The sequence below is a fragment of the Micromys minutus genome (genome assembly GCF_963924665.1).
Source record: "Micromys minutus genome assembly, chromosome: 13".
Classification (NCBI taxonomy): Eukaryota; Metazoa; Chordata; class Mammalia; order Rodentia; family Muridae; genus Micromys; species Micromys minutus.
In genome coordinates this window covers 1076998-1100655 of record NC_137982.1, presented here as the reverse complement: position 1 = coordinate 1100655, position 23658 = coordinate 1076998, and the positions used below count along the sequence as shown (strand labels likewise).

Sequence of the window (23658 nt, the reverse complement as noted above, 5' to 3'; positions counted from 1 at the left end):
TTGTTGGCCAAAGGCCTCTGGGATTATAGGTTGACAGTATAGACTGGAAGATCGATATGTAACTTTCAATGCCACATTCTGGGAGACTTGGCTGAAAGAATGCTTGGAACTGTCTTTCTTCTTAGTGGTCTTATATAGTAATGACAGTACAAATCTTGGGTTAGCTGTTGTTTTCTGTACCTTCCATAGAGCCTGGCATGAATAATCCATTCCTGTATCTGTGTCTGCATGTTGTTGAATAAGTCATGATGAGGGCCAGGCTTTAGTAATGAGGACCACTTCACGGATGCTCCCTTAGTTGAGTGGAGCACACCGTTTAGTTCTGTGTGCAGCTGGCTTACTGGGCAATGCAGCCCAGAGACTCAGTTCACAAAGTGTCATGGAGGGATATTGGCTTTGTTGCCTGTACTTCCTGCCCAAGCACTCCAGCGTCCCCTGTATCTGCAGCTGTCAACTCTGTTTTTTGGAGCTGAGGAACAGAAAAGCTTTCAGATTACTCTGAGGGTCCTGTCCTGCTTTAAGTGTGTGTTTAGAGTGAGGGACTGGGGGACTTCAAGGGCATTGTGGGGAGACGAGTGTGGCTTTGTCACACATCATGTATGGTGTGTGACTGGGAAGTTGTGAGGCTTTCATACATGAGTCTTGCTGCCTCTCTCTTGGGTAGAACAGGGAGCTGGCTGTGGGTAACCTTGCTGTCTCCCCTGAGACTATTGAGTGACTTACAGTGGTTTGCATGTCCTCTGATTGTGCAGGTACAGATGTTCCTGCTGTGTGCCTGTTAAATATGGTTGGGTCTTCAGCCAGTGAGTCTGGCCAGATGTTAGATGAATGTTGAATGTGTGTGTCTGACTGCAAGGTTTCCATGTAATTATGTGAGTATGTAGGTATGGAGAGTCCAAGGCAGTGCATTGCTCTACATGTCTTCCCTTGTGCCTGGTACAGGCCTTTGCTTGTCTACACTGCATGCTGTGCCTTCCCTAGTCCCTGGTGCCTGTGGGAAAAACAGAGCCTCATCTACAACCCTTATCAGTACTGACCTTTGCCTGATTCAACCCTGATTTATGGGAGTAGCCACCCACATGCTGCAGATGTGAGGCTGAGGTTGTGAGTGAGGCAGCCTTCCGTGGGTGATTGTTGGAGTGTCATCCAGAACCAGGCCTTCACTGTTAAGGCCATGGAAGCTTCACTGGCTTACGGGCTTCCTCTGGGTCCTGTCTATGGAGACATTCCTCTAGAGGCTCAAGGACTTGGCTCCACCGATAACATTTTCAGTGAGCCACTGAAGGCCTGGGTGTGTACACACTGGTATGTGGAAATATACACTCTGCATCCACTCGGAGAGAGCCCAGGCCAGACACTCAGAGATTTCTTATCTGGGGTGCACCGTGTTCTCAGAGGAACTCCTAGAAACATCTGCTATCTGGGCTGGCAGGACAGAAACTAGGACAGTAGTAGAGACTTGGAGAGAATAAATGGTGAACCTGGGCCCTCCCCACCCTTACCCGTCCAGAACCTTCAGGCACCCACGCCCAGTCTCAGCTGTGTCAGCATTTATTGAAACCATCTGTGTGGATAGGGCTCAGCAGCAAACAGAGCTTGTTGGTGACAAGGTTGCTGTAATTGTTGGGAGTGAGTTGAGGACCATATTTTAGATAGAGTGTCAGAAAAGGATATTCTGTAAGTATCATTGAAACCAAAACACAAACATAGAAGCCAATGAGGAGACATGGAAAAGGCCAAGGTGGAGCAGAAATAGTGAATGTTTGGAGGAGGAAGAAGGTGGCCATTTGGTTGTGTATGAGAGAGGAATCAGACAGTAGCAGGGTCGGCAATCTTTCTAGATCATGAGTTTGTAGCACTCTGAAGAAGACAGTAGTTACCAGCACACATAAGCACTTAGCTGTGTTCCAGAGAAACTGCTTCAGAAAAGGGAAGGCTAGAGACTTCAGAGCCCCAAGGCAACATTTCATAGATGGTATTAATGGTGGGGTTTATACCTTTAGATAAAATCTTAGAATACCTGCAGAGGGTACCGGTGTCAGAGCTGTCCTTTTGGAACTTGATCAGGGTCCTGGGGACCAGAGACATTGTCGATCGTCCAGTCTGGTACCCAATAGCCCTGGACTTCCCTAGAATCCATGTAGGAGCCATGGGGGTAAGTGGCCTAGTGGCTTGTGCTCAGGATGATGTCCCCAGAGAGTTGTGAACCTGAAGGGGGTTGTCTGTAGGTGGGTTGCGCTCGTCCTGGTAGCCCACAGTTCCCGAGCCCTCATCAAGACTTGTTCTGCAGGGTCTCCCTTTGCTCGTGCCAGCCTCAAGAGTGGGAAGACGGAGAGCTCATCATACTTCCGGAGGAAGGAGAAGATGTTCCGGTTCTTTATCCGGCGTATGGTGAAAGCACAGAGCTTCTACTGGGTGGTACTGTGCGTGGTGACCCTGAACACGTTGTGTGTGGCCATGGTGCACTATAATCAGCCTCAGCAACTTACCACTGCACTGTGTACGTACTCTAGTCCTTCCCCAGGGCCTTCCCGGTCACTCTACTCTGTGGCCTGGAAATCCTGGTACTGGGCGCTCTGGATGATCCCCATCTCTGCTCCACAGTCACTAGCCTGACTTGTGTCTGGGGCCTGAAGATCCCCTGATCCTTACTTCATCTGGCTAGATGCCCATCATGAATGTATCTTGATATGAAATGGGGGCATGCTTGTGGATTATGGTGCGATCAGTGGCAAACCAGGCTGGTAGCCTCAGTCATCAGTGACTCTGTTTCTTGCCTCTTTGCCCTGAAGCCGATATCACCACCCTGGATGCCTGCAGAGGCAGAGCTGTGTTTCTGCGTTCTCCCACGATCTCCTGACCACTCTGTCTTTTTACCTGGGCTGAGTTGGAGAGTTTCCATGTCCCCCAGGGGGCCAGCCAGCTTGTTATCTCATGTCCATGAGCCCTTCACCAGTTACTGAGTTCAGCTGCCCCCAGTTACAGTAGAGAAGGCAGAGAGGAAGACGTCCTCTGCGCGTCTAATATCAGAACTGGTCCTCAGAGCTGGATCACCCTCATCACATGGACCCAGGTGATGACGAGCACCCCTGCTCGCAGTCAGTGCGTTGCTTTCCAGTTGTGCAGGGTTTGGCTGCAGTGGGTGCAGGGAGGAGGACCTGTTTGCTGTTCACTTTCTCCAGAGGGGATCTGTGAGCCAAAGGTTTTCTAAGTCATTTAGAAGAACGCTTTCTGACTAAGACTTAATTTTGGCCTTGGCTGCTCAGTGCTATCCCCCGATGGCTGCCCTTATGTAACCACAGGCCTTATTCCTGTAACCTGTGGACCACTAAGGTTGCTCACTCCCTGAAGGGCTCCCATCGGGCACGGGCACTGACAGCCCTACAGTAACCAGCACACGCATCCATGTGCATATTATTTTGGAGTAGGATGCTAGGCTGTAGCTTCCTAAAGTTCTATGTAGAAATCAATTCTTTGCCTAATAGGAAAAGGCATAGAGGCAGCCAAGGCTAAAGGAACAGTGGTGTCACCAGCCACCAGCCTGACTTGTTCTCCTATAGGGAGAAGGTCAGGGACAGTGTGCATCAGGCAACAGCGGGCCCTGGCTCCAGGGCCTGTGTTCAGGGGCGGTTTGGTATCTCAGCACTTCTCTTGGGACTGACTTTATTGTTTCTGTTGGTTCTCCAGGCGCACAGCCCATGTCCCCATTCCTCACTAGGGTTGGGTGGGAATCAAAGATCTGATCCCCCCTCTCAGTTGTTCCGGCTTCTTCTCTGTTGGGAGCCAGTGGTGTCCCAAAAATCTTTAACTCAGAGTGTTTGCTGTCTGAGTAGGTTATATGCATATGTTGTGAACTATTGTCTGCTTGCATGTCTGATGTATATGGGAATAAGGCTAGCAATGCCCCAGAGTTGTGTTAGGCCACATATAGGCCTCCCAGGAGATGTGCCCCTTGGTGCTTTCTCTTCTCAGAGGGATTCTGTAATTCCTGGCTCTCTTGGCCTCACTGAGGGAAAATGGATGAGAGAAGGTGACCTGAATGTTTCTTCTTCGCATCAAGGCTTTTGTCTTTGATGGCTAGACTGACCCAGAAAGGTAGGGAAGGCTCGCCAGAGGCTGAGGGTATGCTGTACCTGGAGCAGACTAACTGGGGCTCTGCCACACTACAGATGGGCTCTGTCTATCCGGCTGCCCATCCCTAATGATTCCAAAGCACTACCAGGACCTTTGAAACTGAAGCTTGGACGTGAAGGGATAGCTGCTGAGCCTCATCATCCTGTGAGTCTTATGAAGTCAACTCATTAGATAGCTAGCATTCGGCTCTGTTCCCATGGCACACTGACCTCTCACTAGAAAAGAACAAACAAACAGCAAAACAAAGCATTTTTTTGAAGGAGTTAGTTTTCTCCTTTTATGACATGGGTCCTGGGGACAAGTTCAGGCTGTCAGGAATGACAAGAGCTTTCTCCAGAGCTGTCTCACTGACCACAGACAAACGCATTTTGCCATCTCTCTCTGCTTCCCTTTAGCTTGTAAGTCCCAGGGAAAGCGATGACCACCGTCTCCTAGGTTGGCACACAACAGCTCTGGTGCCACCAGCTGAGTGGATGATACAAGAGTTAAGGAAGGAACCCTTTCTTGTCTCAGAGGGAGGTTATGGCTGTCTAAGGCTGTTGCTATCTTGACAGAGTATCAGGACATTTCTTACCTCCTCCTCTGAAAGTTTAGCCCCTGATCATTCTTGTCAAGCCTCTTATTTTGTCTTTCTGAAAGTCAAGATCAGTTTGTGAACGGCCTCACTTTAGTGTTTAGGTGACAGATGCCCCGTGTCTATGAGGAAGCAGGTGCCACAGGAGTTGCCCTTGTGGGGATGTAGGGACTCTGGGCTTTAGATAGGCAGGCTGGGCCTGTTGTTCTGTGACGCGTCTCTTGTCTGCTGAGCTGTTCTAGGTGTCATGTGTGACTATACCTGCTGACTATCAACATTTAGGCCTGGTGCTGGTCACTTGGGCAGCGTTAAACCTGACAGGGCAGGGTCCCATCTCTGCCGCTGGCCTACTTGTTAGCACCCCATGTTAGATACAGGTATCTGACAATTTTCACAGAGGTTCCAAGAGGGTCTGCTAAATCAGTTAAGTTGTTCTTGGGTTATAAGATGGAGTCAGCCTCTCTGTGTGATGTTACAGAAGAAGTAACTCAAGTGCTGCAGATTGAGTTAGCTGTGGAGAGGGCTGAGTGCAGGCAAGTCTCAGGGTGCGCTGGCTTGGAGGAGTTCTCTCTTGTATTATTTTTGTCTTGTCAGGAGGCCCCATCTTCTTGACAGAAGCCCTGTGACAGTTGGCTAATGACTTTCTGGTGACAGGGATCTTGGAAATTGTCTTACCTTCTTTGTCACGACTTTGTGGTTTGTGTGGCTCTAGGTTCTGAGTTACTGCCCCAATCACAGGTCACAAAAGGTATTGGTGCCTTTGGGAGCTCATGCTAGATGGTTGGGAGAGGTTTCCATTTAGTAGAGGCAAACACATAAATAAAGTTCAAATCAAACATGGTTCTCTTGGAGTCTTTAAGAAAGGCTGTTAGGAGGTTTCTATGGGAGCCTCTAATGAGGAGGCTGAGATCCCTAATGGAGTTAGGGGTGTGGAGCATGGAGCTGGAGGTAAAGGGAGCCTTGTTGTGTCGGGCTCCTCTGAAGTATCTGGAGGCAGCTCAACCACTGAGCACTTGGTACCGTACAGAGTGGACCTGGTAATGCCTCATGATCTTTTAGTTCTTCATCTCTGTTCTGAGCTGTGGTCAGAGCGGTGGGCACCAAGCAAGCCCGGGGGAGTGTGTGCGTGGGGGTGTCAGTGGTAGGGTACTGCCAGGCTTGGCTAGAGGCCAGGTGAGAGGGGTCTGAGTTAACCCTTCTCTTCTCTGACTTCTCCTAGACTTTGCAGAGTTTGTCTTCCTGGGTCTCTTCCTCACAGAGATGTCCCTGAAGATGTATGGCCTAGGACCCAGAAGTTACTTCAGGTCTTCCTTCAACTGCTTTGACTTTGGGGTGAGTAAGATACATCGGTAAGTCCCTTCTGTTAGGTTAGTCTGAACCGGGCACAGTCCCCTCCCCTATATATTCTCAGTGGGTTGAGCTCTGTGATCCAGGGTGGACCAGGAGGCTGCAGAGACGGAGGAACTAGTTGTAGAGGGAGGCCTGGCCTAGCTCCACCTAGTGGCCATAATGTCAGCAGCCACTTTCCTGAAGGCTATGTAACTCTTTCTCCCTGATCCTAAGTACAGACTGACAATTAGTCAAGGCTCTGTAGCTCCTTCTGTGTCATGGTGTCACTCAGTTTTCCCAGTGAGCTAGGGGACTGTGGCCCAGCATCCTACCACCCTGCAGTCTGGCCCAGGTACCTGTCCCTGTGATTCTGGGAAAGAACAGTGTGCAGTGTTAGTCTTACCATCTTGAAGAGTGTGTGGTAGGCCTGGCCTGGTCTTTTCCTAACCTCTGTGGGTCAGAGAGATCTCTGTAAGAGCCATTGCTGTTACCGCTGTTCACCCTGAGAGCAGAGAGCAGGCTCGGGGTAGTACTGTACAAGAGAGCATGCAGGATGTGCTTAGCCCAAAGATGGGCTTCCCGCCTCGTCCTAGGGAGTAAGAGACTGGGGTGTACTACCAACTCCGTACTGAGGGACTGAGAGACTGTGGAGCAATCCATGCTTGCTCCTAAGACAGCGAGTCCTCCAGGACGCTAAAGGATGCTAACCGTCATCTATCTCAAGAAACATGAGCAGAGGGACTATTCTGTTGGATTGTCCCGTTGGCACCTGCCTGGGTGATGAGCGAAACCACAGTGGTGTGGAATGACTTAGGATGCTGGATGTGGACAGGGAGGGGATGGGCCAGATGGAAGGAACCTTCATAGCTTCCAGTCTGTTGACTTGTGAGACTGTGACAAGTGCTCTCTTCCACATCGGGATTCTGCTCCACAGGAGCAGTGGGATAGGGTAGCTCTCACAGGCACGTCCACTCAGAAAACAGATTGCAGGAAGCAGAGGAGCCACGGACAGCAGTCTCACCTGCCTGTAGCCTGGGTGTCCAGGGGCCTCTGGGTTCTGCCCCTAGAGCTTTCTTTCTGTGAGAAGTAATACATATTTACAGCTAGACAGTTTTCTCAGCCCACCCTGTCAATAGGGACTCAAAAGATAGATTACAAAGATTTATTTTTTATTATGTTTGTGTAGGTGCCTATGGAGGTTAGAGGTGTCAAATGCCCCCAGAGCTGACTTATAAACTGTTATGTGCCATTTGTTGTGGATACCCGGAAGCAAACTCAAGTCCTCTGCAAGATCAGTGCATGCTCTTAACGACTGAGTGTTCTCTGTAGCTCCAGGGACCAAGTTTGGTTTTTCTTGCCTTAGCACTTTTCAGTCAACCTGGCAAATCTCTACCTGCACTTTTAAAAAGGGCATATTGGGCATTGGACATATTATGGACCTCCTTGGAGTTTACCCCATTAGATAAAAATCAAGACCCACATAGTAGTCCCTCTGCTCATATGTCTTCGAGATAGATTACGGTTAGCATCCTTTAGTGTCCTGGAGGACTCACTGTCATAGAAGCAAGCATGGATTATACCATGGTCTCTCAGTTCCTCAGTACGGAGCTGGTAGTACACCTAAATCTCTTACTCCCTGGGACTAGGTGGGAAGTCCACTCTAACCTCTTAGCTTCTGAATGACTGGCCTGGTAGTCACACACTAGCCAGGACTGAGTTAGGAGTCACATGCTGATTCCCTGTCCTACCTGCTGTTTGCCATTTCAGATCCATTGAAGTCATGGTGTTGTTCGTGGCATTGTCTTAAGATCATTCCCTGTCTCAATGTTGGTACCACTTGGTATCTGTGAAAGCTGGGCATCTTCTGAACCAAGTCCTGGCTCCCTTCTTTTGGGTTGCCCTTGCCTTTTATGTTTGGCCTAAGCAGAAAGAGAGTCCAGGTTGGCCTTGTGAGTCTCGAGAGGTAGATTATACCTCTCAGTTTACGGAGTTCATTTTCTACTCTTCCCACAGCTACAAGCAGCTGGCTAGACTTCTTGCCAGGGAACCATGACACATACCTCCTCTGGCTGTCAGCAAGGTTTACTTGTGTCCTTGTAGGTCCTGATGGGCAGTGTTCTCAGTGTCCTGGGAACTTGGCATGCACACTGACAGGTCGCTCAGAACTTGTTCTCTGGCTCCAAAACTACTTACTACATATTTGTTTCATTACAACAGTATACTACTGTGTTTCTAGAATCCACTGGGTTTTTCCTACTTGGAAAGCAGTGATCTCAGTGGTGAGTGGTCACCTGGGCCTCTCTACAGCCTGCTATCGTGCTCTAGGAAGAAGAGCCCAGAACAGCAAGATAGACAATATTGCATCCACGGCCTGTGCAACTCAAAAGTAGGATAGGCATTTACTGAGAGATGCGTCACACCAGCACACATGCGTGTCAGTTTTATCCGTGTACGCTCAGGTGTCCAGACACAGATGTACCTGTGTTGATACTCTGTTTCAGGTGATTGTGGGGAGTATCTTTGAAGTAGTCTGGGCTGCCATCAAGCCAGGAACCTCCTTTGGAATCAGCGTCTTGCGGGCTCTCCGATTGCTGAGGATATTCAAAGTCACCAAGTATGTCATCCATGTGCTCCCAGTGGGGGGATGGGCAGAGGCAGCGTGTGAGGCTGGAGCACAGGGGATGGCGGTATCTCCGTGCTTCTTCTGTGCCTTTGAGCCTTAGGGCATCCTCGGGGCTATCCTCAGTGCCACAGTGCTGAGGTCCCTTCCCTGGTTCTCTTTATATTTTGTGGTACCTGCAATTTTATTCCATCTCTTAAAGCTACCAGTTTTACCTTCCAGGCCTCAAAGTATGTTTTACCATACAATCTTGTTTCTTTAAAAAAAAAAATGTGCACGCAAGGTCGACATAGTAAGTAAAAAGAGAAAGTCATGTTCAGAGAGACATCTTATATGATTGTTCTTATACCTGGATTCTATATACACAATATCAAACATACACAAGACTGCCTGGGGGAAAGGAAGGGAACAGGCCGGAGATGCTGAGGCATGGACGTGGTAAAAAAAATGATGTATTTGAAGGAAAATGTCTATGAACACACACTAGTAAAAACAGAAGAAAGCAGAAGTCCTCAGAGTCTTCCCTTCGTCCTGTCCCGGGTTTGCCCACTCACTGTGCAGAGGGTGGAGGCCCTGGTCCTTCCCTCATGGCACCCATGGCTCTTTTTCCAGGGTCTGCTTTCTCCACTTTCCTGATCCCACCTTTGGTAATTGTGATAGTAGCTAGACTCAGTTTTTAGTTCCATTTCACATACATCTTAACTCTGGAAGAAAGTTGCTTCATTTATACAGGGAGGAGCTGTGGGGTAGAGCAGGGACAAGGCCCTCTGCTTCCCACCGAGGATGCAGGCGGGAGGAGCAGGAGGAAGAAGATGGAGGGCCATCTCTCCACAGTGGTCCCGGCAGTAGTAGAAGCTGCTGTGGGCTGAGCCTGCTCGGGTTTCCTTGTGCTTTGAGCTGTCCCAATAGCTGTGGTACCAAAAGATGTTCACACTGAGTCCAGGAAGCCTGAGCACCCATAGTAACCTCCCAGGTTGACTGAAGTTCTGCTAAGCCTTTCCAACTATTTAAAATCCAAACTCCAAACTATCTAAGGACAGAGGTGCATGAACAGAGGAGAGGTTTATGCAGGAATTCTGTGCAGCTAGGCTGACAGATGTGCTGAGCGTGCCCTTTGACCCATTCTCAGCCTCCCTGAGCCCCAGAAACATGCCTTCACCCAAGTCTTGGGCCTTCAGATCCTCCCGAGGAGGTCAGGGACGCTGTCCTGGTTGCTTCTTTCAGGCCAGAGGGCCAGGTGCTTTGAAGTTTTTAATATTTCTAAATCTACTCAGACGAGGGTGGCTTATGTAGGGTGGTGGGGCCATTGCCATGGGAACCAGGGAGAAGGAGCATACAGAAGTGCTCCTGCTCCTGGAAGACCCTAGGAAGGCAAGCACAGGGAGGCTTGCACCTCTTTTGCTGTCCCTCATCCCTTGTGTCAGAGTGACAGAAGAGCAGGTGTAAAGGTGCAAAGGCAGGCGGCATACATCCTGGGAGGAACATTCTAGAGCTGGGGTGGCAGTTGAACCTACACCTAGGAGCAAAATCATTCCAGATATAGATGGGCTCTGTATGCCATGAGGATTGGTTGTGAATGAGGGAGTCATATTTTCTCCTCAAGGACTATGGGAAGCAACCTTAAGAAGTGCCAGGTCAGCCATATCTTGGCTATATGTTGGCCAGCCGATAGAGCATTGGGTGGTGAAGGAGCTAGAACAATGGTTCTCAACCTGTGTGTCCTGGCCCCTTTCACAGGGACTGCATTTCAGCTGCATACCAGATGTTCACATGATTCGTAACAGTCGCAAAATTATAATTATGAAGTAGCAACAAAATAATGTTATGGCTGGAGATCACCACAGTATGAGAAGCTGTATTGAAGGGTTGCAGCATTAGGGGTTGGAAACTGTAAAGTCTGGGCTTGGACCTGGCCACCTGACAGGCAGTGGCATCTTTCTGATAAGAACAGGACAGTTTGGGAGAGAGTCCGGCATTGCAGTCACTGTCACACAGCTGGATTGAGAGCCCGGGATCGTGGATTTTGGTTCCTGAAGAGATGCATGCTTCATATGGAGGGTGGCTTCATATGGCTCAGGTTGGATACAGGCATCTGAGTGGGTGGGAAGCAGTATTGGGGTGTCCCAGCTAGGCTTCAGCCCTCCTTCCTGCCCCTCAGGTACTGGAACTCCCTGAGGAACCTGGTGGTTTCCCTCCTCAACTCCATGAAGTCTATCATCAGCCTTCTCTTCCTGCTTTTCCTTTTCATCGTGGTCTTCGCTCTGTTGGGGATGCAGCTGTTTGGGGGACAGTAAGTAGCCCCAGATCAGGAGGACAGACCAGGGCCCCCGAGGAAGCTGGGTTCAGAGCACACACTGCTGTTCCAGACCTTCCACCTGCCTCCTTCCTGAAGGTTCTCCGTGGGGCAGAGAATACTGAGAGCACCAGCACTGCTGTCAGGGGTCCCCAGCACTGCTGTCAGGGGTCCCCAGGCTCCTGATAGAACATTCTACTCAAGACTTCTCTGTTTCCTCAGGTTCAACTTTCAAGATGAGACTCCAACCACCAATTTTGATACCTTCCCAGCTGCCATCCTCACTGTCTTTCAGGTGAGGCTTCCTGGTTTCTTGTTGCTTCTTGTCTTCCCTAAGAATGAGGAAAGAGTTAGTGAAACTACAAGTCCCATGTTTAAACACAACCTTACAACAAAAGGCGAGCCTTGGCAGGTCCTAGGCCTGGTGTCAGGGGGAAGTGGGTTGCGGGGTGTGGGGGTGGCAGGTGATACTCCCATGGGCTGTTTGGTCTGTGAGCTATCATTTCATGGGGGGGGGGAGGGCGAAGCTCCCTCCGCCCGTCTGTGTCATTTCATCATTAGCTCTAAGGCCCGGGGCCGCCTGTCTTCTTCCATCCTCAGAGACAGAGCAAAGCTCTCCCAGAACTTCTCCTGTTTTGTCTCAGGCCCAGTGGGATATGTGCTTGCCAGTGGCCCCTGGAGAGCTGTGGCTGTGGCCAATCTTCTGTTTGATGGGAGCCTTATTTGCTCCAGTGAGGACCTGGATGCCTTGTCTAAGAGTGGGCAGGACAGGAGGAGCTGTTGGCCTGTCTGAAAGGGGTGACCTAAGGCCAGAACTGAGGCCACGTGTGGAAGAGCCTTTGCTCCCTTCTCATGGGGAGGGCATGTTTCTGGCCAGTAATCTGAACCCAATTAGCAGCTGGCCAAGAGAATCTTGTGGTCCTAGGACTCTCTCTCTCCTCCCCCGCCCCCCGTAGCTTGCTAATCGGTTAGTAGCTTCCAAAGCTTGAGTCTCTAGTGTAGGATAGGACTGCTCAGCCTCTGGAGACAGAAATGCGTTGCATCAGCCTGGGTCCTGACAGAGTCCACTGTGTCAAATTAGAGGTTAATGATGGAATGTTTTCCTGTGGGTCATGAAGCTAGGGTACCCAGGTGCCAAAGAAGGAAGGCTGGCAGAACCACATCCTAAGGCCTACAGTGAGCGTGTTGAGAGGGCAGTCCTTGACCAAGGCCGAAGGGTTTGGAGAGCAGGGTACAGGGCTCTGTAAGTATACAGGTTTTGACAGGTTCTAGCCAGTGAGAGCTCAGGTGTGGCTCCAGACCATAGTAGGACGGCCTTACTGCGAGGCTGCTTCTTGTGCTTTTTCCCCCCAGGAAGGAACTAAGTGCACCGTTAAGACAACTACTGGGTCGTTTTGTCCGAAGGGTTCTGACCAGTCCTCCATTCTAGTTTGCTTCCTGTTGCTGTGATAAACGCTATCACAGAAAGCAATGTGGAGAGGAAAGGGCTTATTTGGTTTACACACGCCCGGGTCACAGTCCTTTACTGAGGGAAGTCGGAGTAGGAATTCGGGCAGGAGCAAAGGCAGGTCTGCTCTGCTTTCAGTCTCATGGTTAGCTACATGTCTTCCAACTCCCAGGACCACCTGCCCATCGGTGACACCACCCACAGTGGGATGGGACCTCCCACACCTGTCAGCAGTGGAGAAAATGCCACACAGACCCATCTGATGAATACATTCCTTTGAGGTTTAAGGTGACTAGAACTGATCAGTACAACCTCACATAGCTTCTGCTCTGAGCACAGCCACAGGAGAGCGGCAGAGGGGCTGTGTGCTGTGCACATGTGGCTAGGCACTGTGCGTACTAAAGGAGGCTAGAGATGTGGACAGGCCGTCCTGTCCTTAACAGCTTGTCTTTGGACTGGAGTCTTAGGATCCAGGAAGGGAGACCCTGCCTCCAGACTGGGATGAAAGTGTGGCTGGGAGGGAAGAGAAAAACCCTCAATTTCCTACAGGGGCTTGCAGATTAAATACTAAGAAATCCTGATGCACTGGAGAGGATCCACATCCATGGTTGGGGGCGAGACTACTCAGGGAATAGCAGAGCAAGCGTGCTTGTATCTGACCTGAGTTAAGGGACAGGAAATACCCTCAAAAATCCCCAAACCGAGGAAAAGCACAAAACTGAGTAAAGAAGAACTAGGTAGAAATCATGGAAATTAAAGTTACAGCAATTCAAGTTAAAAATATAGTCAGACTGCACTCAGGACATGAGCAAGGCATGGTGGACAGGTGAGCTGGGAAGAGTGGGGTGCCCGCTGGGCTTTAAGGTCAGAGGGGCTGGGGCTCAAGGTGCAGCTGCGTGGTAGAGATTTTATCCAGTATGCACTGACCCTGAGCTCAGTTCCAGAAAAAAAACGAAAGGAAATGAATAAGAAGATAGAGAAGTGTCGTATCCTAGGCCGAGAACAAGTGTTCAAAGAGGCTGCACCCAGTGCAGACGGCCACGCCCTAAGGGCAACCCTGGACCAGCATTTCATAGAAAGGAACTTCTGTGGCTCATTTCATGACTGACAGATACCAGTTGGGGCACAGTCCCAGAGCCTGGAACCCTGAGTCTTTGATCTGTGACTCAGCACAGGGAGGACTGGAACATTATAATACTGTGCCCAGGACCGCTGGGGGCACTTCAGATGACCGTTAAGGAGAGACAACACACAGGGGAAGAAATAGGAGGCCAGGGCCACTGCAGACCAAAGCCAGCAAGTTAAGACAGCTTTACACACGATTCAAGTGTGCAGACTGCAGAGATTGTACAAGTCCCTCACTCACTCTGTGAGGCTACATTACCATTGATTGGAATACTAAACAAGGAGTGTGAGAAAAGAAAGCATGAGTGTGATCAGAGGCAAAAGATACAGAATTAGGAAGTCAAATAAGGAAACGCTTAAGCCCTTCTTCAAAACCTAGGTGTGGCTGTCCATGTGTACAGTTGTAGCCCTCAGGGCGAGGCATGAAGTCTGTAGTTTGAGGGGAGCCTGGGCTGTATAGAAAGGAGCCCTCCCCAAAGGAAAGCATAGTCACAAAATAATGAGAAACAAAAGAACAATGTCTTCACTAATACCTTGGATTTTTCTTAGACTACAAGACAACATCGTGTTAGGAGGTTCTTGGATACTCTCCTAATGCTGAGGGGCGTTTGAGTGAGATGAAGTCGTCCGGCAGGCTGGAGAGGCAGGTGTGTGAATTCTAGCAGATTATATCAGTCTCAGCAGCCTGGTGCAGTAGGATCAGAACAACACTGAAGAGTTTAGTGTTTAGAATTGACAGGAGAGGAAAATACTCATTAAAAATAAAATACGTGTGGCATGGGTAAGTTGGCTAGTCAAACAGAAGAACATGGAACTGGGCTGGCAAGTGGCTTGCTGGGAAAGAGCACTTGCCTTGTAACCCTACAACTTAAGTCCAACCCAGAGCTCACCGACAGTTAGAAGGAAGAAAGAACTAACAACTCCATCCTGACCGCCGCACACACCGCAGCAGGCATGTGCCACACCCTGTCCCGATCTTCCAATTGAAAAATTAAAAACAAAAACAAAAACCAAACACGAGCAGGATTTATTTCTACATTGTACCTGGTATGAAAATTGAGCAAACCAAAAATTTTAGAGCACACACGGTGCCACGTCAGTAAGTAGAGGCAGGGAAGGTGTTAAAGAAAAAATAAGTACACCACTAAAATACTTAAAGAACCCAGAGCCAGCGAGATCATTCTAGTGTCAGCAAATAACAAAGGGTTGGTTTCTAGAACGTATTGGGAACACTTACAAGTCAAAGAGAAGAGGTTCTGTAGTAGGAAAAGCGTAAGAGGCAGCCAGTAGCAGAGGAAATACTGGTGAATGAGCTAGTCATGGCCCTGACTACACCATCCAGGGAGACGTAGACTAAACCCCGCCTCCAACCGTAGCCAGTCAGGAAAGCTTACATCAGGGTCTAGAAGAGACGTGGCTTTTAGAGCCTCCATGTGCTGATGGTGGGTGTGACCTCCTGACATCCTATCAAACCTGTGTACCAGCAAGTCTGGTGCTGGGTATGCTCAGCTGCGCAGTGCCAGTGTGAGGCGGGCTCAGCAGCAGTAGCTGTGAGGATAACATGCGCATGGACATCTAGGGAATGTGTAAGACGTGTGCTGTGTGGGACCAGGGAAAACTACACATGGCAGCATGGATGCCTGTCACAATGTAATTTTTGAGTGGACCAGACAGGTTCTAGTGTAATTCGATATTGTTGTATAATACTGTATGCGCTGTAAAAGCTTTCGTGGAGTCAGGAAATCGCATAACCAGGGAGGACAAAGCTGGTGAGCTCTATCAAGACACATAGCCTCACTGAGATATTCTTTCTTTTAAAAAATTAAAAATTATTTGTATTTGGGTATGTATGAATGTCTGAATGCCCACAAAGACCAGAAGTGGGGGTCAGGTCTTCTGGAACTGGTGTCATAGCTGCTGATGTGGCTCGTGGGATGAACTCCAGTTGTCTCCAAGAGCAACAATGGCTTCAACAACCAAGCCATCTCTCCAGCCACTGCTGGTTGGTGTCTTAGTCAGCTTGGTAGATATATGATCATTGTGAATTAATTTCTGTTTAAAGTGTTACATCATTAGAAGTTAGAAAGATGGCTTACCACTTTCAAGGGAATGTGACAGATGGTTGTGAACTACCATGTTGGTGCTAGGGGTCAAACCCGAGTCCCCTTCAAGATCAGCAAGTGTCATGTGGTGATGAAATTTACAATCTTAAATGCAATCATCAAAATCTAAAAGTGAACAAATTATAACTTTAATGAAATTAACAATTTAGAAAAAGTTGTTTTTTGAAATTCCCACATTTTATGGCAGCTTTAGCCAATAGATTCAAAAACTTAGATGAAACATTTTTTATTTTTACAAGTGAACAGTAATTACTTAACTTGGCTTAAGAAGAAAAGAGTTGGGACACTGCCTTTCTATTTCTCTCCTTCTTTCCTTGAGCCTGTTAGCTATAATTTGGGTTTTATAGCCTTCAAGGAACAGCTGATAGTTAGCAGAGGCAAGACATTTTGGGGGAAAGTTTTCATGACATGTATTTTGCCATCATGGCCACGGGAACAATGCAAATCAAACAGCATACAGATCAGAAAGTCATTTTGTGTGTGTGTGTGTGTGTGTGTGTGTGTGTGTATGTGTGTATGTGTGTATGTGTGTGTATGTGTGTATGCATGTGTGTGCATGTGTGTGTATGTGTGTGTATGTGTGTGTGTGTATGTGTGTGCATGTGTGTGCATGTGTGTATGTGTGTGTATGTGTGTATGTGTGTGTGTATGTGTGTGTGTGTATGTGTGTGTGTATGTGTGTGTATGTGTGTGTGTATGTGTGTGTGTGTGTATGTGTGTGTGCATGTGTGTGCATGTGTGTGCATGTGTGTGTATGTGTGTGTATGTGTGTGTGTCCTGGGGTCATCTGTCTCAGCTGCTGCTCTGGGTCTAATAGCAGACACTTGTGATGTGGATAGAAAACATCCAAGAGTGACCAAGACTCAGGAGGGAGTTACCTGTTATCACAAGTCTCAGGACTTGTTGGGTTGCTCTAGTTGTGGTGATGGCATGACATATGCAACAATCACATGCTAAAGAGCAGAACATGGTGCTTCAGGATGGCCTTTCCATGGAGAGCACTGGCTATGTGAGAAATGTGACGTTGAACTCAGTGAGAAGGCTGGCGTATTTAGTACATGGGTCTGGAAAGAAGGGCTCCCAGAAGAAGTAACAGGATAACCATAGCTACACTACAGAGTTCCAAGCAGATTCAAAGCTTATGTGAAAAATCATACTTTCAAATGATCAAAGGAAATATCTGACCAGAACAAAGGGTGGGAAGGAGGGCAGGGCAGGGAGAGAGAGAACTCAAGGCCCTGGGCACAAGTACAGGCTCCTAGACCAGAGCTGTCAGTCTGCTTCTATGGTTCAGAGTGAAATAGAGCTAATGGTTTGCTGATAGGACAGAAGCGGCATCTGCTCAGTCCGTTCGAGTGGATGTGCATGGCCGGAGGTGGCAGGAGCTGGAGAGTCACAGGCCAGGCCTCTGTCACATGACTCTGAGCAGCTCGCTTTCTTTTCTGACCCTTGCTGTTTACAGAGAAATGGTAGTGTGGTCCAGTGACCCCAGATGGCTTCACCTTCTGTGCTGCCATCCCCTCTCTCCTACCTAGACCTTCGGAATTCCTGTAATTTTAGAATTGTGTGCATGGGCACACTGGCCCTTTGATGTCTGTGTACCTGTGTTGTGTGCTCTGGGGCGTGGTACTGATGTGCTCTGTATGAATTCTCTCTCCATCAGATCCTGACAGGAGAGGACTGGAATGCAGTGATGTATCATGGGATTGAGTCACAAGGCGGAGTCAGCAAAGGCATGTTTTCTTCCTTTTACTTCATCGTCCTGACACTGTTTGGAAACTGTATCCTTCTCGGGGCTAAGTGCAAGTGGTTCCTATGCAGCATTCTTCCTGTGGAAGCCACCTCATGGCTTCTTCCAGAAGGGCGGAGGTGTGCAACAGTTTCTTCTCACAGTGTGGGTGGTGCGCATCCCCAGGATGGCGGAGTCCTGCGCCTGGAGGGTTATCGGAGGGTTACTTAGAGGCTGGGGCAGATTACTAGGGGCTCAGGAACACTTTGAATAACCCTGGAGTCCTCGTGAGAAGGTATAGATGTGGAGTGGGTGGGAAGAGGGTTTTCTCCATCCTTAGCCTGAGCTAATAGGTTTGGGTTGGGGTCTGAGAATGTACATTATAACAGTTTCACAAGCAAGGCCTGATAATGTGGGTCTAGGAACCAACCCCATTTAGAGGGTGTGGTAGAATGTTGTAGAGCTGGAGCCAAACCTCTGTGAATTGTTGCACAGCTACTTTTGTCTAGGGTTGGTGTTCCATTCTCCTACCCGGAGGGCATGCGAGCAGGACCTGAAGGAAGCTGTGGAAAGCTCTAGTTTCAGGGAGGGGCTGGAACAGTACTGTTGGCCTCGTACTTGGCCTCAGCAGCCGTATTAGTCAGGGTTCCCTGCAGTAACGGAACTTATAGAATGAATGTGTGTTGATATAGGATTTATTAGAATGACTTACAGGCTGCATGCAGTCCAGCTAATCCAACAAGCTATGAGCAGGAAGTTCAAGAATCTGGTAGTTGTTCAGTCCACAAGGCTGGACTTCAGGAGAAGTTGGAATCCTGGAAGCAGGCTTTAATTCACTGGCAAGTGAAGGAACAGACTTGCTAACAAGGCAAGAGCAAGTAGGCAAGATGCAAAAGCCTCCTTTTTCCACGGCCTTATATAGGCTTTTAGGAAAAAGGTGTCCCCATCCAACTGATGTGGATTAAAGGCACGTCTTTCTAGCTCAGAGGTCCAGATTAGAAATGGATCACCCTTCTTCAAATTAAGCAAAATTCCCTGACAGGTGTGCCCTCTATATTTGGGTTTTAGTTAATTCCAGATGTTGATAACCAAGAATAACCATCACAGCAATTAAGGACTAACACTAAGTCCAGGCATGTTGGCCATCAGATGCCTACCCTTCTGTTTAATTAGGGTGGTTTCTGATCCGCTTATATTTTCCTCTGGCTAGATACCTCTGGCTATATACCCACAGATTGCTGCCATTAGCTCTGTTGTGGGCATGGAAAAGGCTCTATGTGTGTGTGGTAGGGTTAGTCCACAGGGTATACAGTACTTAGAGGTATCCTGCTTGCTCTCAGCAAGGTTGTGATGTCCCATCCCATTCTGTAACAATGCCCTGGATCATGGGCCCCAGCCAGAAAGCCTGATTGTAGCAGACGGTTGTGGCTTCCCAGTTATCTCCTGCCTGGTACTAGCCAGGGCAATAGGGAGAATGGCACTGCCTGGCTTGAGTGATTTCCCAGACCTAGGGTGAAAGAGGCCCAAGTGTCGTGAGCACTGGGCCCTGTGGTCAGCCTACACCCCAACCCCAGGACATCACATAGGGTGTGTAGCATTTGGGGTTGTCAGGGTTAAGGCGTCGCGATGGATGCCAGGGATTGCACTGGCCAGCATGGCAGTGGTACCAAGGTTGTCTCCAGTTCTGAGATGACTTACAAGCGTAACACTACGTGGGAGACGAGCAACAGCAAAGCTTGTCATACCTGGAGTTCTCTTCCCTGGTGGGAGAGGCTCATGGGATGGCATAAGGTCCTGGGAGAGGTCACACAGGGACCTGCTTAGTCACTGTTCTGTTGCTGTGAAGAGACACCATGACCACGGTAACTCTTATGAAGGAAAGCATTTAATTGGGACTGGCTTACAGTTCAGAGGTTTAGTACATTGTCATAGCATGGAGCGTGGCAGCGTCAGGCAAACATGGTGCTGGGGAAGAGGCTGAGGGTTCCCCATCTGCTCTGAGGGCAGCAGGGAGAGAGAGACTCTGGGCCTGGCTTAGGCTTCTGAAACGCAAAGCCCACCCCCTGGTACGCATTTTCCCTAAGAAGGCCCCAGCAACTAATCCTTTCTAATAGAGCCACTCCCCAGTGACCAAGAATTCAAATCGGTGAGCCTGTGGGGGCCATTCTCATTCAAACCAGCACTTGCACTGCACTGGCTTCCATGTTCCTAAAGGTGCTGGCAGGACTTCCTAGGGTTTCAGGGTCCGCTCAGGGTGGGCTGCACTGCTGGGCACTCAGATCACTAGGTGGAGCTTGTGAGGCAGGGCGGTTGATGAGCCTAGCTCAGGAACTGAGTCCTGAAAGGGGTTGGATTGGTTCTTTTCACAGCCCCGGTGTGTTGGGGGCATCCCTGGAGCCTGTAAAGGCAGGGTATGTTTGTTCCAAGACTAGAACTGAAAAGAGTTGAGGATGAAGAAAGCGGACTATGTATCTTCTAAAGGAGGCAAAGGCAAGTTGATTAAGCCTGGCCCCTAGTCTTTGGTTCTACAGCATCATCCCCAGAGATCCTGAGTGAACAAAGAGCCCTCCCTCTGTCTTTCTGTCTCTCTCTCTGTCTCTGTCTCTCTCTGTCTCTCTCTCTCTCTCTCTCTCTCTGTCTCTCTCTCTCTCTCTCTCTCTCTCTCTCTCTCTCTCTCTCTCTCTCTCGGTCTCTCTCTCTGTGTGTGTGTTTGTGTCTATTAGAGAAGGCTGAGCCATGTGAAACTGTAGAGAAGCAATTCAACTGATGAGAACTGAAGCCATGGGGGAGGGGCCCTGTGCATCTGGGTATACAGGGCCCAGAATGGGCTGATGGTTTTAGAGTGTAGAGGCTGGAGACTTGGTAGATGGATGTTTGTGTCTTTCATGGGCAACCATTATGGGATGATATGAGACAATTTGTGGGCAGAGGGCTCCCTTCCTTAGCTGGAGCTAACCAGACACCCTGCTGAACGTTTTCTTGGCCATCGCGGTGGACAACCTTGCCAATGCCCAGGAGTTGACCAAGGTATGTAAAACCCCACCTGCAGCCCCAAAGGTGGTAGAAAGTCTGGGGCTCAATGCAGGTTACTCTGGATGAAGTTATAGAGCCAGAGTCCATGTGACTCTTCTCCAGGAGAATCTTCTCAAAGTCATGAATAAAGAGATATTAATCTGGGTTCTGGGAACCCAGAAGCAAGGAGGGACATGGTCATAAAGGTAGGGACATGTGTAGACAGGCTCCCAAAGGAGATGTGGCTTTGGCAGGCAGAATGAACAGGATAGAGTGTGGAGTGCAGGAGGCACAGGCCAAACAGGGCCACATGTGTCACAGTGCAGGCCTGTGACGAGGACGGGAAGTGTCCCAGGCAAAGTGTATGAGCGAGCCCTAGGGAACGCCTGGCTCTGTATGCCTGAAAGGGAGAGAGGCTGCCTGTAGTGCCACCCTCGGATGCCCAGTTTGGCCGAGGTGATTCTGTCAGTGCACATCTGTGTCACAGCAGGACGGCTCCTTGTTTAGGCAGGACCCAGCAGGGACCGTTCAATATTCATTTCTTATACCTAAGCCCAGTGGGAAACAGGTTCGTAGATGTGCTTCTCTCTGGTTTCCCTGTGGAAGACAGAAACCCCTCTCTAGCAGCCCTCAGTTCTGTGTCCAGCTACCTGCTAGGAAGCTAGGCTGCCTGCTGTCAGCCTTAGGTCATCATTTTGATTCAAGTTCTGGCTCCAGCACAGAGGCCTCTTCAAAGTGCATTCATTATAAATGTCTTATGTGTGCGTTTACCATGTTTCTGTGAGAGGTGCTCTGTGATCTCTGGTGCCCACGTTGGCACCTGTGTACATCGCCAAGACTGACCTTAGCAGGCCAGTGTTATGGGACTGAGGAAGACTGGATCAGGGTTTTTGAAGAGAGTGTAGCTTATTCAGTGTAGCGACCATGACCCTCTAATTGCTTCTGCTTGTTTTCCTGCAGCAGTGCCTGAGGTCTTGGGCTCCTCTTTTGCTCTGATCTCTGGCTTCCGAGGACTCAGGAGTGTCACTAGCTGGCTTATTATTGTCATCCGTCTGGACAGTGCTGAGTATTGCCAGAGTATTGGCTATGGCCAGATTCCTGGCCCGGCTGCATGGGCTTGCAGAGCCCATGTATATCCAGAGCTGTCCTTGATGGTAGTGTTTCTGGGACCATGTGAATTTGGCGTGCTAGTAATATTAGTTCCTGTGCAGAAGTATACTTGAGTTCACATTCTCGTGTGGGTGAGGGGAACCTGAGGAGGCAGCATTTTTAGGGACCTGCCTGTACCCGATCTCTCTATGGTGAACCCTAAACAAGAACCCTCCTGCCTTGGGAATTGTAACCGATGAAAGACTATCTGTCTGGCCACATGACGGTGCCTGGGCTAGGCCTGAGAGCTAGAAAGGGAGGATTTAATCCATCCTGTGCTAATCAGCTTTTCATTGCTATAACCAACCCCCCCCCCAAAAAAAAAAACCTAGAGAAAAAGTATAAATAAGTAGAAATTTTTATTATGTCTTCTGATTTTAGAGATTATAGTCCATTGTTAGCTGAGTCAAACATCATGGCAGAAAGTTGTGGCAAATCAGAGCTGTTCTCTTAATGGTGCTAGGAAGCAGAGATGGACAGGAAGGGACCAGACCATGATATAGTGACATCCCCTAGTGATCCGTACCTTTCAGATGGCTCCATTTCTTAAAGAGAGAACAAACATTTGACAGGTGAGCCTATAGGGCACATTTAATAGTGAAATGGTAATACTTTAACACTTAAAAAAAGATTTACTTATTATATATAAGTACACTGTTGCTGTCTTCAGACACACTAGAAGAGGATATCAGATCTCGTTACAGATGGTTGTGAGCCACCATGTGGTTACTGGGGTCTGAACTCAGGACTTTTGGAAGAGCATTCGGTGCTCTAACCACTGAGCCATCTCTCCAGCCCACTTTCATACTTTCACGAATGTATTATAGCACTGACTATTTTTCTGTGAAGTGGAAATAAATTTACACTGAATTATTTTTAGAATATTCAGGCTGTTGAATACACACCTTGGAGTGATTAGGATGGCTCTTTGCCAAGAGGGCCGCTGTATGAAGAACTAGCCATTTCTTTCCTGGGCCTGAGGATTGTGGGTCTCCTCTGCAGTGACATTTTCTGGGCAGTGACCAGAAGCTTAGTTTTTTGGCTTTTGTCATTTTTATGCTCCTCAAGATCCAGGTACATTTTCAGGATTGTTAGCTTTCAGAGGAATTAGCCTCAGGAGGTCTAGGCTTGGGGTTTGAAGAAGTCATGGGAGTCTACTTGTTCAGATGGGCAGCAGAGAGGTCTTCCTGACTGCATCTTGGGCTCAGCAGTGGTACTGATTTGGAGTCCTGAAACAGAGCTTGCTGTCTTTGTCTTGTGATATGAGGTCAAGGCCAGAGGCTCTGTCAGCTGTCCCTTTCTCTTCCTAGACAGGTAACTGCGTGCACATAGGTCCTATTGCAGTGGCAAATAGTCACTTGTGGCTTTATGGGATCTGGTTGGTTCAGGCAGAGAAACTCAAAGGTGGCATATGGTTCTGATGGGGGCAGGGCACCTTGACCTTATTCCCGGCTTTGTGGGGTAGGCCAGCTTTGGTCAGGTGGCACAAGAGCTCCCAGAAGGACAGGGGGATGGGAAAGGGAAAGATTTGCTGTGTTGAGCCTGAGGTACAAAAGAGATATTTTGGTAGTGACTCTGTACTGGCCTGGGAATGATCAGAATGAGGTGTGGCCCTCAGCACAGGCACATGCTCAAGATGGCATGAGCTAGGCCACTGATGCAGGAGCCCCAGATACTGACGCTTCTAGTCACAGACGCAGGAGCGGAGGCCTTGGAGGATACTGAGAGAACTCACCCCGGGTCACAAGGCACTCTGTCCACTCAGGACCTGGATGTCTGCTCCCGGGTCTGGAGCGCAGAAGAGGCACAGAGGCGTTAGGAAAAAGAACTGAGAGCCTCAGAGTGGCCAGGCAGGTTTTGACTCCAGAAGACTGGAGTATTGTTGTTCAAACAGGATGAAGAGGAGATGGAAGAAGCAGCCAATCAGAAGCTTGCTCTTCAGAAGGCCAAAGAAGTAGCTGAAGTCAGCCCCATGTCTGCTGCCAACATCTCCATCGCTGCGTAAGGCTTCTGGGAATAAAATATGGGTGGTTTGGGCAGCAGCAGAGCCTGTGTTCTCAGAACCCCTGCCCTGGCCAGGGCTGGTGAAGACACAGTTGTTCCCTGGAATTGTTTTGAAAGGA

General features: G+C 49.0%; 1 protein-coding gene across 3 annotated transcripts in view; it reads left to right on the top strand.

Annotated features, from left to right (window-relative positions):
* The window catches only part of CACNA1B (calcium voltage-gated channel subunit alpha1 B), a gene marked incomplete at both ends in the record, with an annotated part of 161608 nt that overhangs the window by 55246 nt on the left and 82704 nt on the right, over positions 1 to 23658 (top strand). For all 3 annotated transcript variants that reach the window (XM_080928036.1, XM_080928034.1, XM_080928035.1), the window contains 8 exons: positions 2291 to 2500; positions 5928 to 6040; positions 8539 to 8651; positions 10816 to 10947; positions 11173 to 11245; positions 17309 to 17426; positions 20334 to 20401; positions 23430 to 23536. In XM_080928036.1, coding sequence (XP_080784162.1) covers positions 2291 to 2500; positions 5928 to 6040; positions 8539 to 8651; positions 10816 to 10947; positions 11173 to 11245; positions 17309 to 17426; positions 20334 to 20401; positions 23430 to 23536 — 934 coding nt within the window. The remainder of the gene's footprint in view (positions 1 to 2290; positions 2501 to 5927; positions 6041 to 8538; positions 8652 to 10815; positions 10948 to 11172; positions 11246 to 17308; positions 17427 to 20333; positions 20402 to 23429; positions 23537 to 23658) is intronic.